Source organism: Podarcis raffonei, chromosome 3, assembly GCF_027172205.1.
Source record: "Podarcis raffonei isolate rPodRaf1 chromosome 3, rPodRaf1.pri, whole genome shotgun sequence".
Classification (NCBI taxonomy): domain Eukaryota; kingdom Metazoa; phylum Chordata; class Lepidosauria; order Squamata; family Lacertidae; genus Podarcis; species Podarcis raffonei.
The window spans coordinates 55,946,250-55,963,897 of record NC_070604.1 but is presented as its reverse complement, the minus strand read 5'-3'; the positions used below and the strand labels follow the sequence as shown (position 1 = coordinate 55,963,897).

At 48.0% G+C, this 17,648-nt stretch overlaps 1 protein-coding gene across 6 annotated transcripts in view; it reads right to left on the bottom strand.

Moving 5' to 3' along the window:
• The window catches only part of LOC128410477 (transcription cofactor vestigial-like protein 2), an 81,418-nt gene extending 67,751 nt beyond the window's left edge, over window positions 1-13,667 (bottom strand). For 2 of the 6 annotated variants that reach the window (XM_053381763.1, XM_053381764.1), the window contains exons 1-2: window positions 13,372-13,667; window positions 7,738-8,047 (exon numbers count right to left, since the gene is read on the bottom strand). In XM_053381763.1, the coding sequence (XP_053237738.1) occupies window positions 7,738-8,047; window positions 13,372-13,452 (391 nt within the window). In that variant the 5' untranslated portion in view covers window positions 13,453-13,667. The remainder of the gene's footprint in view (window positions 1-7,737; window positions 8,048-13,371) is intronic. The other 4 variants (XM_053381761.1, XM_053381762.1, XM_053381757.1 and 1 more) reach the window with 2 other exon arrangements.
• Window positions 13,668-17,648: the final 3,981 nt, after the last annotated feature.

Below are 17,648 nucleotides of genomic sequence, written 5' to 3'. Positions count from 1 at the left end.
TGTTTCACAAAAGCTCAGAATCAGCTTTAACTGCACAACCTGAATTTGCTGGTATGCGATTGAAAGTCTTAAGTTTAGATGGAACCCTAATGTTGATTTTTACCCTTGCATCATGTAAAGCCTCTGTCAAAATACAAAATAAGCATTAAAATCCACATTGCCTAGAATGTCCAACGAAGACCCTAGAAGCACGATAAAAACTAACCAATTTATTATGGCAAAAGTTTGTGTGGATCATAGTCCATGTCATCAGGTACATGAAGTGCAGTTCTATTTGGCAGATACACATAGGAGTAAAGGGAAGGGGAGAGTAAGTTTGGTGTTAAATTGCAGTGAAATGCAAGGCGCAAGCTGACAATCTACTGATTTAAGTTAGTCATCATGTCTATTGATCTCAATGGGTCTACAGCGATGAGGACTGAGGATGGATACATCTCATTTTCTGTGGCAATTCATTCAGAACTGAAATGGAATGATCATAGCTTGCTTTTTATGTTCCATTGTCACTTAACTCCATCCCTTATATCCATTTATATATCTTTATTCAAATCGGCTGAATTGTAACATGAGTTTACTTTTGTATTCTGTCCGGCATTAAGAAGATTGGTTGAATAAAATGACATGAGCACAGATGAGTTGTTTGGTGTCTTGTGTCAAAAGGAAATATATTCTGCACTTTCCTAACTAAAAAGTATTATTGGCATCTTTCAAAACATAAAATAAAAATGTCTCTAGTCCTCCAGAAACTTAACTCCACCCTGGTGAATCTTTTTAAAGAGAGAGTGCACTGATCCCTTGATTCCAGAAGAGATCCACACGGTGAGCAAACCATGATTCTCAAGAGCTCCTAAGCAATTTGATTCCCACGGAACAAAAAGACAATCTCATCTGTCAGTGAACCTTGAGGCAGATAACAGAACCCTAAACCCTAACAACATCTGATCTCAAGAGATTATCCTTGGGATTATTCTCACAGAATCCCATAGTGATAAAATCTAAATTACACTCTACACACACTTTTTTTTTATATGCGTTAAGTATACCATGGGGGGGGGCGCATCTCATGCAGCCACCACAAGGATCCCATCGGGTTGCAGGATAATCACTGGCTTTAACCAAGGACACCTTGAGAGCTTCATGAGTAAGCGGAGGTTTAGATTTCTCATGACCAAGTGTCAACATGGAAGATCTGCATTCACAGTAAGGTCATGATGGAGCTTGCAGATCTCTCTCAAATAACACCCTTGCAACTTAACTATGCTTCATTATAGGCATGGTTCTCACCTGTTTTTATTTTTAAACAGGGCGGGAAGACGCTTTGCGCCTGCGATCCTGCGCGCGCTTCCTCGGAAGCAAGCCCCGTGGAAATGTTTCTGAAGAAGCATGGCTAAGATCAGGCTGCAGCTCGAGACAACGGCATCCTGTGTGTCCCCAAAACAACCCTTAGTGGCTCCTCGGGCGTTCATATCACGACCAAAGCAATCGCTGATCAGAGCAAGTGCTTTCCTACCAGGGCTATCCTGCAAAATATTCCAGTACGCGGGAAAGTCGCGTAATTTCTTTAAGAACAAACGTACATCGGATCGTGTCCCTTAGCTTCAAGCAGAATTATGAGTGTCTCGGGCCGAGGTGACACGCTGCGTCCTGTAAGCCCCTATTTTTGGAGGGCTGCTGCGGTCCCACGGAAGCGCCCTTTAGAGTCACAGAGTCTGCCATGGACTCCTTTCTCTCTGTCAGCCCTTCAAGTCGCCAGGAGGCATTTGAGTGGGGATCGGGGCCCCTAGGATTGGGATCCCAGGTGGTTTTGGACTATAACTCCCATCATCCCTTGGCCACCGGTCCTTCTAACTAGGGGTGATGGGAGTTGTAGTCCAGCAACAGCATGGGACCCAAGCTGGACTTAATGGTGGTGGAGCTCTTCCAGAGGGTAACCTGTCTATCACTTCGCTCTGCTTACTTCCCCAAGTGGGGAAAGCAGACCTGCTGCGTCCGCGGACCCGCCTGCTCATTCCGCTGACCGGGACCCCTTGCTGGATCTCTGCCCCGAAGTCTTGCCCTTGACCGCACCGCTGCTCCCCATAAGGCAAAGGTTCGAGATTTTGCAAGTTTTCCAAGGGTGATTTCTGCCCCACTTTTTGCCCATTGCTGAAGGGCGATGCAGAAGCGCACTAAAGAAGCGAATTTGCACTTCCGATCTGGAAAACCCCGGGGCTACCTCGAACAAAGTGGGGTGGGAGCATGAGACTCTCGGGATCGTGGGTTCGAGCCCCACGTTGGGCAAAAGATTCATACATTGCAGGGGGTGGGCTAGATGACCCTTGTGGTCTCTTCCAACTCTACAGCTCCTTTATGATTCTAAGTAGCCGGGAAAACAGAAGTTGGACCCCAGTGGAAGCATGTTTACTTCGAGAGAGTGATGCCTGCAAAGAATGGCTACTCGGAAGTAATTCAATGAGGGTTGCTCTCAGGTATAGGGCTGCGGCCTGACTTTGGGACTTCTCTAGAATGGTGATGTCCGCGTTTAGACAAATATTGCTGAATTTCGATATTAGATTCCTCCTTTTCAGTAGCTTGTTTCCTGGCTGCTGTGACTGTGCTTTGATATCCAAGTGTGTCATACATGGACGTAGCCAGGATTTTTATCAGGGGGGCAGGCTTTTATTACGGGGGGGGCAGAACTTCAGGTTTATATTGATTGGGGGGTAGCTGCCCCCCCAGGCTACGCCCATGGTGTCATACTCCGTATTGATTTTTGGAGAGCATCACCCAGCGTATCCAGAAATGGCCCAGCCATCTCTTTCTTCCCCATAAAATGCCATATACAGTACTGCGGTGCAGTATTTCAGAATACAGGCAGCATTTTTAAAAAAAGAAAAGAAAAAGAAAAAAGGTTATGGTAGTTGAGAATTAATTGCCAATTTTAAAGATTTGCCTCTTTCTAAAAAAACCCAATTAGTTATCACACTAATTAGTAATAACTAAGATAGCAATTAGTTACCGGTATTGCTGTTCATTACCCTGTCCGCTTATAAAAATGATTGAAAACCCAGCAAGATCCATGAATCGAGAGTGAATGCATGTTCTAAAACCCAACTTTTTCTCTCTCCCAGAAGTCGTTGCTTGGCATCATCCGGCCTAGCCAAAAAAGCCAAAAAGGTGGGAAAAGGCGAGGGGAGGCCCCATTATCCATATTAAACAAAACACCTTGGAATCGAATGGAGAGCGAATGAGACCCCCAGTCTGTGACTCCGGCTTGTTAAGTACTTGAATTTAAGGGGGCTGTCCTAAGCGCACATATTATGGGGGTACCTTTCATTGCTGAACAAGTCCTTCAGACTGAATGTACACATAATTGTGCCGTTAACCCGTGCAATTCTACACTTGTATTTACTCCAGAGTCGGCAAATTCGATGGGATTTCTCCTCCGGTAAGCTATGTGCCACAATTCGAGAGGATTCCAGACAGGAACACCCGCTGCTGCAAAAGCATTCCTACAACTATTTAAAATCACTTACTTTCTATATTTTTGCTTCAGGGTCGCCTTATTTCTACAACGCCAGGAACCAGGACTTAAAAAGCATTAAGTAATATTTGGGGGACAAAAAAATTATTTGCTCTCTCCAAGTAGCCTAACAGGTTTGGAGATGAGGCGGCTACGTTTTGCATCCCACGTCTTTTTATTCAGAAGTAAATGGTATTGCATCCCATTGAGTTTCATCTCAAAAGTGTTGTTTGGGGGCTTTTCCTTTATCGGGCAGCTTGGATTTTTCGTTTCTTAGAGCCTTGGAAAGAAAACCCCGTTCTTAAATGTGCGATTTGCGCACCTGGAAAACCCCAGCCTCTCTCCCCATCCGGCCTCTCCCTCGCCTTCTGCGTTGCCGGATTCGTTTCCTTTCCCCATTGAATTAAGACGCTCCCCCCCTATCTACCTCCATGCGTTTCCCTTATGTCCCCTGTCCCATGTCCGCGGCCATTACGGGGCGGAGTGTCTGTTCGTCAAAGGGGACGGTCTCTTGCTGCGACCTGTCGCCTCCCGATCGCTCTTTAGAGTGAAGAATATTAATCCCGAAATTAACAGTCCCATGCAAGATCCCCTTTTAAAAAGGAAGTTGATACTACGATCCTGTGATCTCTCTGCCTAGAAGTAAACCCCCATAGAGTTCAGAAGTGAACACCCTGCTTCCAGGGTGAAAACGGATAGTTTTGCAATCTCTCTCTCTCTCTTAATTATATCAATGTTTAATTGGGTTTTTTTTTTAAATGCTTCCCATGTTTTGAACTGTTCTTATTTTTATCTGTAAACCGTCTTGAGTCCCTGGTCAGGGGAAAATACGGGGTATAAATAAATATACTGTATTGTTATAATAATAAAATTCCTTCCAGTAGCACCTTAGAGACCAACTAAGTTTGTTATTGGTATGAGCTTTCGTGTGCATGCACACTTCTTCAGGAAAGCTCATACCAATAACCTAGTTGGTCTCTAAGGCGCTACTGGAAGGATTTTTTTTATTTTGTTTCGACTACGGCAGACCAACACGGCTACCTACCTGTAACTAGTGTTATAATAATGTTACTAATCTGCATGTAAATTGTTAGAGAGCAACCCAGCCACGTGTCCTCCTGCAATAAGTCTTGTTTTCTTGTGTTCAGGTTGTTTTTAAAAAAACCCAATAACCCCAAAATCACCATCCTCCTCCCGCCCCTGTTTCTTTAACAGCTGCTTGATGTGCAGGAATTAACAAGCGCCGCTTTTCGCCGCCGAAAGAGAAATGGAATCCGCTGCTAATTGCTGCAGCTCAAGCGGCGGCTCACGGCGCTGGCGCGGCCCAAGCCTCCGGCATGCTGGTCTCGCTCGCCCGGGCGCAGACGCCCCAGCTTGTTTCTCCCTTCCCCCAGTTGCGCTCCCCGAGGGGCTGCCGAGATTTTCTTGACAACGGCCTCTCGGGGGCCACAAAGGGCAGGGCAGAGGGCCTTCTCGGCCCGGCAGCTGCTCCAGGGAGACCTTGCTGGGCCATTTGTTTTGTCTTTCTGAAATTCCGGCAGCTGAGTTCCCCTCGTCAGGGATTTTTGGAGTTTGGCAGGAAAGGGGGTAAATTCATTTCTCCCCTCCCTGTGAAAAGTTTAGCCCTGTAAATTCCGGAAAGTGGAATAATAATAATAATAATAATAATGCAAACTTTGGAAATGTACAAAGAGGTAATGTTAAAATTTTAAACTGGATTAAACTTGTGTTTTCAAAACTACACACTTTTTGATCCCATATGTGTGAGCAGCTGCCTTGGATTGAGCCAAACTTTTGGTCCAGCTAGATCAGAATCGTCCACAATGATTGGCAGAGACTCTCAATTCAGACGAGGGACATTCACAGCCCTACCTGGGGATTTGACATTCTGCAGGCAAAACAGGTGCTCTACTAGCTACCATTGCACTGCCAGAGAAGGTTTAGTTGCAAGCAGCTTATTGAAATAAATGGGATGCTGGCGCTTTTTTAAAAGAAAAAAGGAAAAAAATACATAAAGACAAATGGAAAGGTTAGATCAAGATTAAATTGAATAAAGCATGGACTGGCATGTCAAAGGTGACATGGCAACTTCAGAAAAAATTGCATGCAGGGAGAGAACCCACCCCAAAACAAATTCCAGTGTGGATGCACCCCTAGCCTGTTTTTTTTAAAAAATCTACCTCTCCTATATAGAATTCTGTAATAGAATTCCCTTCTATTCATATGCATAGAAGTTCATGGACCTACAGAACTATTCAAAAGACACATTATACACAACCCACCTTTTGCAGTGGAAAAGATTTAGGCTGTAATCCAGGAAGTAAACCTCACTGAACTCAGTGGGGCTTCCTTCTGAGTAGGGTTGCACTGCCAAACAGCACAGAACATGGGGCTCCTGTGCCTTTAAGAGATGTATAGATGAGGGTACTCCAGCAGATGTAGCTATAGGTACCTGGTCCTCCAACTCCCATTGACCCCCATGGCAAGGGAAGCAGCTGGTTTTGCCACTTTGTATTTTTACCAAATACAGAAGTGCGCTGCAGGATCAAACACAGCCTTCTTGTTCAGCATCTCTCTTCACACAGTGGCTGACCAGATGCTTGCTATCAGAAGGCCACATGCAGAGCACGAAGGCAAGGAGTCCCGTCCCCCCCGCAAATAGTTGCAGTGATATACTGTGTCTGAATATGGAGGCTTCATATAGGTTTCACATACTTAACTGTTCTATTAAGATCAATAGGGGTTAGAAGACCCTTATCTGACCTGGCCCACGTCCTTTACTCAGAGCATTCAATGCATCTAGTGTTGGGAATCTGATAATAATACTTTTTTGTGGCTCATTGCTTCCTTCCCCCACTGTTTTGGAAGCAAGGCACAAAAGATGAAATATATGCCCCTCATTGCTTCCAATTAAAGTTTGTTTGTGGATTCTTGCAGGCTGCCATTTATTCATAAGTAAGGCCCATTGAGTTGAATGCGACTTATGCGTCACTAACTCCCAAGTGAGCCTACAGGATTACAGCCTTGGTGAATGTGATTATTCCTGGATTCATTTATTGGAGTAGCTACTACAGACCATTAAAGCTGTGATCCTACGTACCCTTATCCTGGGACTAAGTCACATAAGGCCAAATCAATAATATAGTCTTAGGCTATGTACACAATTCTGTTTACTATGAATCCAGTGCGTTCCCGCTTCTAGTTTGGAAAGTGGTATACCCACGATGTTAGCCATATATATCCTGCCATTGCTTATGAAGTACATTGTTTTGATGCATCTCTTCCCCCTCAAAAAGCCCCAGCTTTGATCCAGATTGGGAAAAAGAAGGACCTAGCTATGTTTTAAGCTGGTACTGTGTACGCAATCTTTATTGTCTTGGCTCCCTTCCTAATTTCAAAGAGGATAAGATCTTTTATAGGTGATTATAAACAGTGGGACGCGGGTGGCGCTGTGGGTAAAACCTCAGCGCCTAGGACTTGCCGATCGCATGGTCGGCGGTTCGAATCCCCGCGGCGGAGTGAGCTCCCGTCGTTCGGTCCCAGCTCCTGCCCACCTAGCAGTTCAAAAGCACCCTTAAGTGCAAGTAGATAATTAGGTACCGCTTTGTAGCGGGAAGGTAAACGGCGATTCCGTGTGCTGCGCTGGTGCTGGCTCGCCAGAGCAGCTTCGTCACGCTGGCCACGTGACCCGGAAGTGTCTTCGGACAGCGCTGGCCCCCGGCCTCTTAAGCAAGATGGGCGGGCAACCCCAGAGTCGGTCACGACTGGCCCGTACAGGCAGGGGTACCTTTACCTTATAAACAGATATCCCTGAAGAAAATGTGTCAGCCATTATGTTTGCACACATGCAATATAATTCTGCCCCAGCCACTACACACTTTCCCCACTGTAGACATAGAACTCTGTGGGTTATGCTGAACACATCCATTCACAGATGAGCAGCACACCTAGGTTGTACCAAATGCCCCTTGTTTCAAAGCATTAGATCCCATTCAAAGTCTGTATCCAGGTCACTGCTGCTCCCTGAGCTGCCTGGCTTTCAACAACAGCTACCACACCTTACGGCTATAGTGGCACAACATTGTGTGCTAATTCTCCCTAGCCCCTTGTGCGGAACTACAGTTCCCTGCTGGGAAGGCACCAGTAGTTAAGCCAGATTCAAGGAGTTTCCTAGTGTGAGTGCAGACAGACCAGGCAGCGAGGGTCCTGCAGGGCCAAGAGGCTTATCAGCTCACCCCTCCAAGAGCTGGAGCTCCTCATGGCAGCCTTTGTGCTGGAGCTGCTGGGCGAGTAGCTGCTGGGCTGGCTGAGGGCTCGGCTGAAGTGCTCGTCCACCACAGCACTGATGTCCCCTTGGAAATAGGTGAACAAGACGCATCTGGAATTGATGACTTCGGCCTCCGGGGGGCGCTCTTTCTCCGGGCTGCACTCTTCCTCTTTGATGCTGGCAGGGGCAGTGTGGCTGGAGAAGGAGCTGCTGGCACTGCTGCCGCTTGTGCTGGCACTCTCCGCGGCTTCCTGCATCTTCGAGTAAAAGGCTAGTTTCTGTGGAAGAGAGCAAAATGCAATCAAGGTCTGTGCACACATGCCTGCCCATCCGATATGTGCCAATGGCTCCCCTGCCAAACAGTTGCATTTCGAGGGCAATGAGGCAGCAGGAAAGTTCTGCTTTTCAACCCCAGTTTTTGTGTATAAATAAATGAAATGCAACAATCCCCAGTCTTTTCTACAAACCCACCCATGTAGGAGCCCCTCTCTGTGCATCAGAAGGGAATGAGGTCTGGAAGAGGAAAGCATGCATACATTGGACTGGTGGACTGATAGACATACATAACTTTAAAAAATGTGTGTAATGAAATTCAGCGCCAGTGTGGTGTAGTGCTTAGAGGGTTGGACTAGGACTTGAGAAACCAGGACTCAAATCTCCACTCAGCCAGGAAGCTCCCTGAGCCAGTCACAGTCTCTTAGCTGCTAAGCTACCTCACAGGGTTGTTGGGAGAAGAATACAGTGGTACCTCGGGTTAAGTACTTAATTTGTTCCGGAGGTCCGTTCTTAACCTGAAACTGTTCTTAACCTGAAGCACCACTTTAGCTAATGGGGCCTCCTGCTGCTTCTCATCCTGAAGCAAAGTTCTTAACCCAACGTACTATTTCTGGGTTAGCGGAGTCTGTAACCTGAAGCGTATGTAACCTGAAGCGTATGTAACCTGTGGTACCACTGTATTGAGAAAGAGAGAAACCATGCATGCCATAACAAACAAACAAATACAATTAAGCACTCTGATCAATGACTGGTGGTATGATTTATTGTTATTCCAGACTGAAAGTTTCTTTGGCTACAAAAACTCTCATTGCTATTGCTTTGCCAAAGGGCTGCTGGGCTATTTAAGAAAATAAAAAAGCTGGGGATGGGACGGGAGACCAACACGCTACACGTCTAAACTGTCTGCAGGCGTCTGACCTACTCTGGCTCTTTTATACGCTCAGGTGGAGGCCTGGTGAAGAAGGGGTGGGTAGAAGGGACATGTGAACACAACACTCAAAATGCACGGATTCCTGCGAAGACAAGCTTTGCCTTTCATCAGTAGGCAGATTTGGGACACTGTGGTTTGCGCCTCAGTCAGGTTTTACAATCTCCCGATCCACAAACCTTTCAGGCAAGAGAATTTGGAAGGGTTTTGCTCCAACGGTTCTGGCTGAAGGAGCTGCTGGATCACAGCAAGCTGCCCCGTCCCTTTCTCTGGAGGGAAAAAGCTCTCTCTTCCTACTCAAAGCGCACACTTTGAATCGAAGCAAACTGACCCAGTTCCCTGGGCTTGGAGGGCTGCGGCCAGCGGAGAGCAGCAAGAAGCAACGCGCTCCGGGTTTCTCTGTTTGGCTAGCGCGCTTCGCTCGCAGCACGCAGCGCCGGCGGAAAATTTGGCGACGAGCCTGGCTAGTGGAGGCCGACGCGCCGCTGAGGAGGACCCTCGAAAAGCAGCCGCGCAGGCCAGACGGAAGCGAAGGCGCCGCTCCTGCTAGCTCCGATCCGTATTTTGCAAGAGAAGCGGGGAAACAAAAGCAAGACCAGGGTGGAAATGGACCAGGCAACGGCCGACGTCCGCAGGCAGGAGAGAAGACGTCCGCGGCATCCAAACTAGCCCGAGACAGCTGGAGCAGGCGGATGATCCCATTCCTTCTTAAAGATAAGAGGTGACACCAAGTGTCCAAATTCAAGGGAAAACACCAGGAGGAATCGTAAAATAAAAAAACAACAACCACAAACTACCTCGCGCATGAAAGCGCTGAGCTTTAACAATGTCCGAATGGGACACAGTGCGAATCGAAATCCAGAAGATGTTCGTGTACTTTGGTTTCTTAAACAAAATAAAACTATGCCAACAGCAAAAAGCCCTGTTGATTCTAAGAGACCGGAATGGCAGGCCAGAGATCGCCCTGAACCTGGTTATTCGCGTGAAATTACTCTCGGTGAAGGGTCCCCGGAGCGCCAACACTATCAAAACCAAAAGAAGGAAAACTAAAAAAATGAGAAACGGCGAGTCCCACGAAGTGGAAGCGAGGAAGATGTTGTTTTAAACATGTGGTCTACACTGGGAAGACTATTTTCTGAGCTTAGTGCTGGTAGGAGCAAGAGGCGGCGGGAAAGCCACGCAACTGGCAGGACTCGAACTCGGTTTGGGAAGAACAGCGCCCGCTTGGCACGGGGAGAGAGAGAGAGGCATTTCCGACGGGACCAGATTATTTTTCACTGGGTTCTTTGAGAGAGAGAGAGAGATATCTCGAAGGCCTGCTAAATGTTCTCCACGTTTGCTTTGCCGCGGTTAGCGTGTCTGCAGCTGCTGCTGCTGTTGCCGCCGCCTCCGTCAAGGGCCATCAAAATGCAAAATGAATAATTGGATTCGGACACAGCGCAAAAGTCCTGGAGGGAGAGTAAGAAGACGTTGGAGGGGGCGGGAGGCGAAGCAGTCAGGTTCGCCGCTCTCTGGATTTCTGCGATTTAATTATGTATGCTACGCCTTGCCATCTCAGGAGCAAAGAGGCTTTAAAAGGGGGATAGACGCATTCGCGGAGCAGTCAGTCAGTGGCTACTGGCCACAAGGGCTACTTGCACGGCCAGAGGTCTGTTCTGCCTGCGAATAATACGAGTCTTGGGGGGGACGGGACAGCAGGAGGAGGGAAGGACTCCTGCCCTCCTGGCCTGCTTGGGGCCTTCGCAGAGAATCTGGTTGGGCACGGTGCGACATAGGGCGGTGGGCCGGATTCAGCAGGACTCTCCTTATGCTGGAGCGATTTGGGAGCGTATTCTGACCCACGCCTGCCTCAGTCCCTGCGCTAACCGGCCTCCCACTCCAAGCAGCAGATATTGGAGGGAGGCACCGGCACCCAGAAAGCCCAGCAAATTATTTTTCATTCGCTCCATTTTCACCACCACGGAGGGCCCTGAGAGCGGCATCTCCCGCTCCTCACTCTGCCGAAAGACTGACAAACCAAACGGGACTCTTCCCCTGCTGAGTGACCTTCCCATTTCCTCGAGCTGCACCTCCTCGCCTGGAATGCACAATTGTAAGGTCCTCGGGGCAGGAAGCTTTCCTTCTCTTTGCTTCGTTACTGTGGCAAAGCATCAGGCGCATCGGCTTGGACAAGCCACTCCGGTCCGTGTCCCCAGACGGGTCATCAGAAATGTCCCATGTTTAATACAGTCTCGGGGAAAGAAAATTAGTACCGCGATCTCCAAATCCTACTGATAATCATCAAGGTGCTTCAGAAGCCAGGTGCCGCCACAGCACGGAGTCGGCATAGGGAACTGGGTCCTTTCTCAAGGGACCCTATTCTGACCGGCCTTGCAGAACTATCTGAGAAGGAGCCTGACAAATTACGAATTAGAAGCATTATTCTCCATACATCGGTGGGAAGAGGAAAAAATAGCGAGGGCTACGCTTGGGACGTTATCTCGGAAGGAAGGAAGCAACTCGTGGAAGTATTACCTGACATTCATTCGTTTTATGGCGGAACCTGAATCGACGGGGCAGACGTTCCTAAGGATTTCAAAGTGAACTAAATTGACTTAGCCGCCGACTGCGTCCTGCAGAGCATAACTTCGCGTTATCAACCACATATATTTGGAAGCAAACGCCTAGGATTGTGGGCCTGTTCCGTTTAAGACGGTCATGAAATACAGAAAGAGTGTCGGACTCAATGTCGCCTGCTATCTCTTCCTTTAATGCTGCGCTTCAGTTTTCCTTGCAAACCGAATTTCTATTCCGCCCGACACAACGAAACAATTTTGAATTTCTTTTGCTGTGCAAGACGGGCTTTATATGGAAGGCAATATTTCCATATTTTGTCAGTTTTTCCGCACTTAATGATATATTATTATTTTTATCTGAACTCTTCAAGAACCAGAATTTATTTGTAGCAAAACAAAAAAACCCCAAAACAACAACAATCCACTCACATTCGTTAAAGAAGGACGTTAGCTACCGACACAATACAATTCAGATCGCCTTGATTCAAAGAAGGTTGCTCTAGCGACGGAAATGAAAACGAATTGCTTCTCTTATTTGGAACAACGAACCGAGAGGCAAGTGAAGGCGCCGGTCTCGGATTTATCGCCGCGCCTTTTGCATGCAAACGAACAGGGCTGAAGCATTTTGCTACTTCCGAGTCCAGAGTTCTGAGCTTTCTTACAAAAAGCTGCGGAACGCGTCCCGCCTGCTTAGCTTAGGAAATTAACCGAAAAAAAGATAAAAGCTCACTGAAAATTGCAATGGCCAGAGAGAACGAAATTGCAGGAAGCGATTCTCACAGGTTTCTAAAAATAAAATAATCATTTGGGATAGTTTGCATTTATACAACGTATTCAGAGTCCAAAGCAATCCACGCTGTTAGCTTACGACATCCTCGCAAGGAAGGCCAGCGTTACTGCACACACGGCTGCGAAGAACGAGGTAAAAATGGCATTCCGAAAGCCACCCCTGGAATTAGTGGCTGAACTATTGTTCCAACTCCTGTTACAATCTCATTAACACTTCTAACCATTACAGTCGTTCTCCCATTCCTGAAAACAAGTTTAAATACCTTTGGTGTCCATGGGTAATATATTTTTAAGTCCAACTGGCGCGCAGGCTGAGTTAGCTGCGAAACATCCCCACCCGCCATCCCGAGAGCACTTCCTATTCCGAACGTGAACACGTTTGCAAAGAAAACCAAAATAAAATCACCACAAGCCTGACTAAAACGGAACCATTTGCTAATTCAATTCCCCCAGAAGTCGAGGGGACCGTGGTCCATTTGCGTTTCAGCCCAAGAATTTTCTGACGGTAAGAGCTGTTCGACAGTGGAACGGGCTGCCACCAGAGGTGGTGGATTCTCCTTCATTGGAAATGCTTTAAGCAGAGGTTGGATGGCCACCTGTCATGTATGACCTAAACTGAGATTCCTGCACTGCAAGGGGTTGGACTAGATGACCCTGGCGCTCCATTGAGACTCTCAACTCTACAATTCTATTATTCATCCAGGGAATACGAGTGGGGCGGGAAATGGAGCGATACAAGAAGTTGAGCCCCAGGATTCCATTCACCTCCCCCCCCCCATTCCTCCGGCTGCGCTCATAAGTCACCCGCGACGCATTATTGTGCCAAGCTCGAGCTAGAATTATAGAACTGGAGGGGACCCCGAGGATCATCTAGTCCAGCCCCTGCAATGCAGAAATCTTTCGGCCAATGTGGGGCTCGAACTCACGAGCCTGAGATTAAGAGTCTCATGCTCTACCAACTGAACCATGCCAGAGTATATGCCAGGCCAGTGCCACCTCCTCGACGGTGCCCGGGGCTTCCCCAACTCCCCCCCCCTCCGCCCCGGCGACTTACCTGGTGGTAAGGGCTATAGGCGGCTGCGAAGTACGGCTGGGGAGGACCATAGACTTGGTACATCACATCCAGGCAGCTCATGGCGAAAGGCAGCCGCGACTCCGGCAGCGGAGCGTCAATTCTGGCCCGGCGGCTGCATAGGGGGTTTTCCGATCGGGCCGCCCGCCCCTCGAGCAAGGAAGGGGCGGGGAAGGAAGCTCGCGGGAGGAAGGGAGCCTGGCCCTGCCCCGCCGCTGTCAGCCAGCGCAGCGCCAGTCCACGCGCCCACGAGGAACAGGCACGGCGGGCGCCAGCCGGGAAGCATTTAAACCGCACGCTCGGCGTCAGGCGGGGGCGGGGCGGCCGCGGGCCAATGGGAAAGCGCCCAGCGCGCACGCGCGCCCCTCTGCCGGGTTGCTGTGTGACAGGCCTCCCTCGAGCCGCCGCCGCTGCCGGGACAGACAGCCTTTTCCTGTGCCGGGGGTGGGGGGCACCTGGTGCGTTCGGAGCCCATCGCCAGAGCGACGGTAGATCCCGCCCCTCCGTGCACGTGCTTTGCATTGTGTGTGCGGTGGGGGGAACCCAGGGGAGGCTGCAGGCAAGCAGGTAATATAGGCGGGAAGAAGGGCGATTGATGCCGCGCAGGAAAAACTGGTCCAAATGTTGTTTGTTTCTTCAGACCGAAAGGTCCACAGAGCGCATCACGTGCAGTCAAAGCAGGCAGTCCCTAACTTGCAGTCTAAAAAAGTAATAAAAATAATAAACGCATATATAAAAGCAGACTATGAGGAGGGAATGCGGCCAGGACGCAGGAATCGATTAATAGAACTCTGCAATTCTGATTCTTTAAGCTGCATGTACTAGAGCAGAGTATTTGAGAGAAAGCAACGAACACGAGCTGAATATCTGGAGGATTCCGTTCAGCGGCAAGATTTGCCTCCTGGGGGGGATATTGCTTCCTTCCACACCACATATCTGCTGTGGCAGAGACTCATTCATTATATTTAGTCGTTTAGTCGTGTCCGACTTTTCGCGACCCCAGAGCACGCCAGGCACTCCTGTCTTCCACTGCCTCCTGCAGTTTGGTCAAACTCATGCTGGTAGCTTCGAGAACACTGTCCAACCATCTCGTCCTCTGTCGTCCCCTTCTCCTTGTGCCCAGGGCAGTGAATAGCTGCTACTTCTGCTTGCCATCTGCCCCAGGTGGGTGAGCGAGCAGCAACTTGCTGCTAGGAGTAGCAGCAGACACTGTGTGTGTGTGAGAGAGAGGTGTACAGGTAGCATCGGGGATGGATGCTCCTTGTTAGGGATGGAGGAGAAATTCAGTACGGTATGCATTTAAAGCCAAATCTATCAGATTCACACTTTCTGAAACAGTATTTCTTTATTTAGAGCATTTGCACCGTACTGTTCAGCCAAAAAGGCTCCCAAAGTGGCTTACATGCTATGGAAACAAGACAGTCCCTACCCACAGACCTACAATCTAACCCCCCCCCCCAGCAAAGCACAGCTATCCTGCACAATTTGCACTTATCCAAATTTTGCAATGCAGTTCTCCAGTCAAAAATTTATATGTTTACAAATATTTAAATGTTGTAAGTGTGCTTAAAATGAATATATTAGGGAGAATAACGTACAAAATTGCATTGGATCAGTGAAAATTGCTTGCTAAAATGTGTACATGGGTCAAAACTGCATATGACCATGTGTTCAATAAGAGAAGTTCACACAAAAATGCTGATGTGATGAATTTTCATGAGGATTAAAGGAAACAAACTCACAGATTTCTGCAAAATGTGGAGAACGGAACTGGAAAAATGAGAAATGGAAAGAACCAAAATTGACAAAATTCTTCCATCCCTGCTCCTTGCAATTAGTGACCCTTGTAGTGGCTGGCAAAGAATAGCAGCCATGACCACTGATTGCCCTGTCTCTGTAGGCAGCTGTGCTGGCAGCAGCAGCTGGTACTCTTAACAGGCATTGCCACTCACTTGCATGGCCATGACTGGTGATGGCAGCAGCTGCCACCACCTGCCATCTAACTAGGAGGAGGGGGAGGAAAAGGAACAGCTATTCACCTACGAACCCACTGGACTGCATTTTGCCAAGGATACCCCTGACACTGCAGCCAGTGCCAGATTTATGTATAGGCTAAGTAGGCTGAAGCCTAGGGCCTCTAAATCTAGGGGGCCTTGCCAGCCCTCCTGCTTCCCAGTGGGCATTCTCCCCTCTCCCAAAATTGCAAACCCAAGACTTTATGTGAGGGCAGGGCAACTCAGGCCTCTCAATCTAAGGGGCCTCGCCAGCCTGCCCGCTCCCCAGTGCCGCTGTCTCCCCTCTCCCAAAATTGTAAACCCAAGATTTCATGCAAGGGCAGGGCAACTCAGGCCCAGCAACTATTAGACTTGGCTGGCCAGTGGGGCCCAATTTGAAGCAGTGGGGCACAACGTGAATATTTTTTGGGGGGGTAGGGTCCCAGTTCACAGCCAAAGTCTGCAAAATCTTATAGATATAAATAAAGTCTATCTAGATTGCCCTGGTGAGGGGGCCCCCTTAGGAGCGGCCCGCAGGGCCCAATTTGGCCCAGTTGCTCCAATTGCCTTAAGGTCAGCCCTGATGAGACTGTACAGGGGTTGGACTGACAAGCCCTGCACCTTCTAGGTCCCTGGTGTCACCATTCAGAGTACAGACTCAAGGACTTGTTATGGAAATAAAGGGGGGGGCACTTATTGGAAATCAGTTTTGTCACCTCTTCCTCCCCCCCAAACTCCGAGACAATGAGCCCTGCCACCTTTTATTCACAGTCACATAAGCACTACACTACACTACAGCATGGCCATAAACTTGTACGTTCAACCGCTGAAATATACACCCAATATGAAGCAATGGAGATTTATCGTCTTTTTCCGAGTATAAGACTAGGTTTTTTCCCTAAAAAATAATGTAAAAAATTATGGGGTGTCTTTTACACCGATAGTGCCAAGGGTGGACTGGCGATTGGTTGTTGCCACAAAAATAGGGGGCGTCTTATAGATGGAAAAATATGGTATGTTACTGTTTTATGAATGGTCTCTGTATTTTGTGAATTACCTAAGAGCCACCAAGAGGGAGCTCTAGAATCTGACAGCTAACCAATTGGGTACTACCAAAAGTGACCCCTATTTCTGAAAGCAGGTAACCAGCAGGGAATGCCTCAGCTCAGCCTTTGCACTGTTGACTGAACACCCCCTGCTGTGCAGACAATGGAGAAAGCTCGTAAAGTGTATCCCTTCTGGCATCCTGGCCAACTCTATTACGCTGGTGTAAACCCTGGTGCACCAGAAGCCCAGAATAGTAGCAAATAAAATCCGCTCATACATCAGCAACTGATAAGACTTGTCAACCAGTTCTTCCACAGTCTTCCTAAATTATAAAGCTCCAAAATACAGGCCAAAAAAGAGAGCAGGTCTGGGAAGAGCGAGGCATACAGTGGGCACCACCAGTGAAAAGTCCCTGCTCTGTGTAACTCCTGCTTGTCATTTGATAGAGTGCCCACTTGCCCTCCTTCTTGACATGGAATGCTCTCTGTTGGAGTCTCCAGGTCCAGTACAAAGACCATAAGAAGGGGGAGCAGAAACCTTTAAGTTCCCAACAGCTGTTAAGCAAGCAAGCAAGCAAGCAAGCAAGCAAGCAAGCACACAGGTCACCTTTGTCACAGTCAGGATGCCTACTGTATGTCCTGGCCAGGCCTGCACCCAATCTTGTTTTTGTACAATCTTGTTTGTCCTCAGTAACCAAAATTGTATTATCAAGATATACAAGCAGAAAAGTTGTTTTCCTTCATTTGCAAAGAATTGTACAAAACAAAGTGGCACTAATAAAGAAAAGTTCCAGGGTGGCAACAGAAAGCAAACTAAAAATCAAGTTATAGGAAAACTGGTGCTATTAACAGTAATCCTTGTAAGTTGGTTAATTGGTTCGGCAACTTCCATGCACATGACGTGTGATGCTACCCCCCCCCAGTCAAATGATAACTCATCAGAGGCAGCTACAGGAGAGCTATGAGATTCAGGTGAGGGTCAGATGCCTTGTCAATCCCAGCAGGTATGTAAGAGGACGGCCCGGCCTGCCTGAAGCTGCACAACGTGTTGATCTTACTCCTAATGGATGGGCTTTTCAAGAGCACATTGCACCAATACTGCACTGGCTTCCTTTTGCTTTCTTCGGCACAATTAAAGGTGTCAGTTTTGACAAACGAAGTCTTTAAATAAATAAATAGGAGACATTTGGATCTTTGCACAAAACAGAGAAGGCTTACT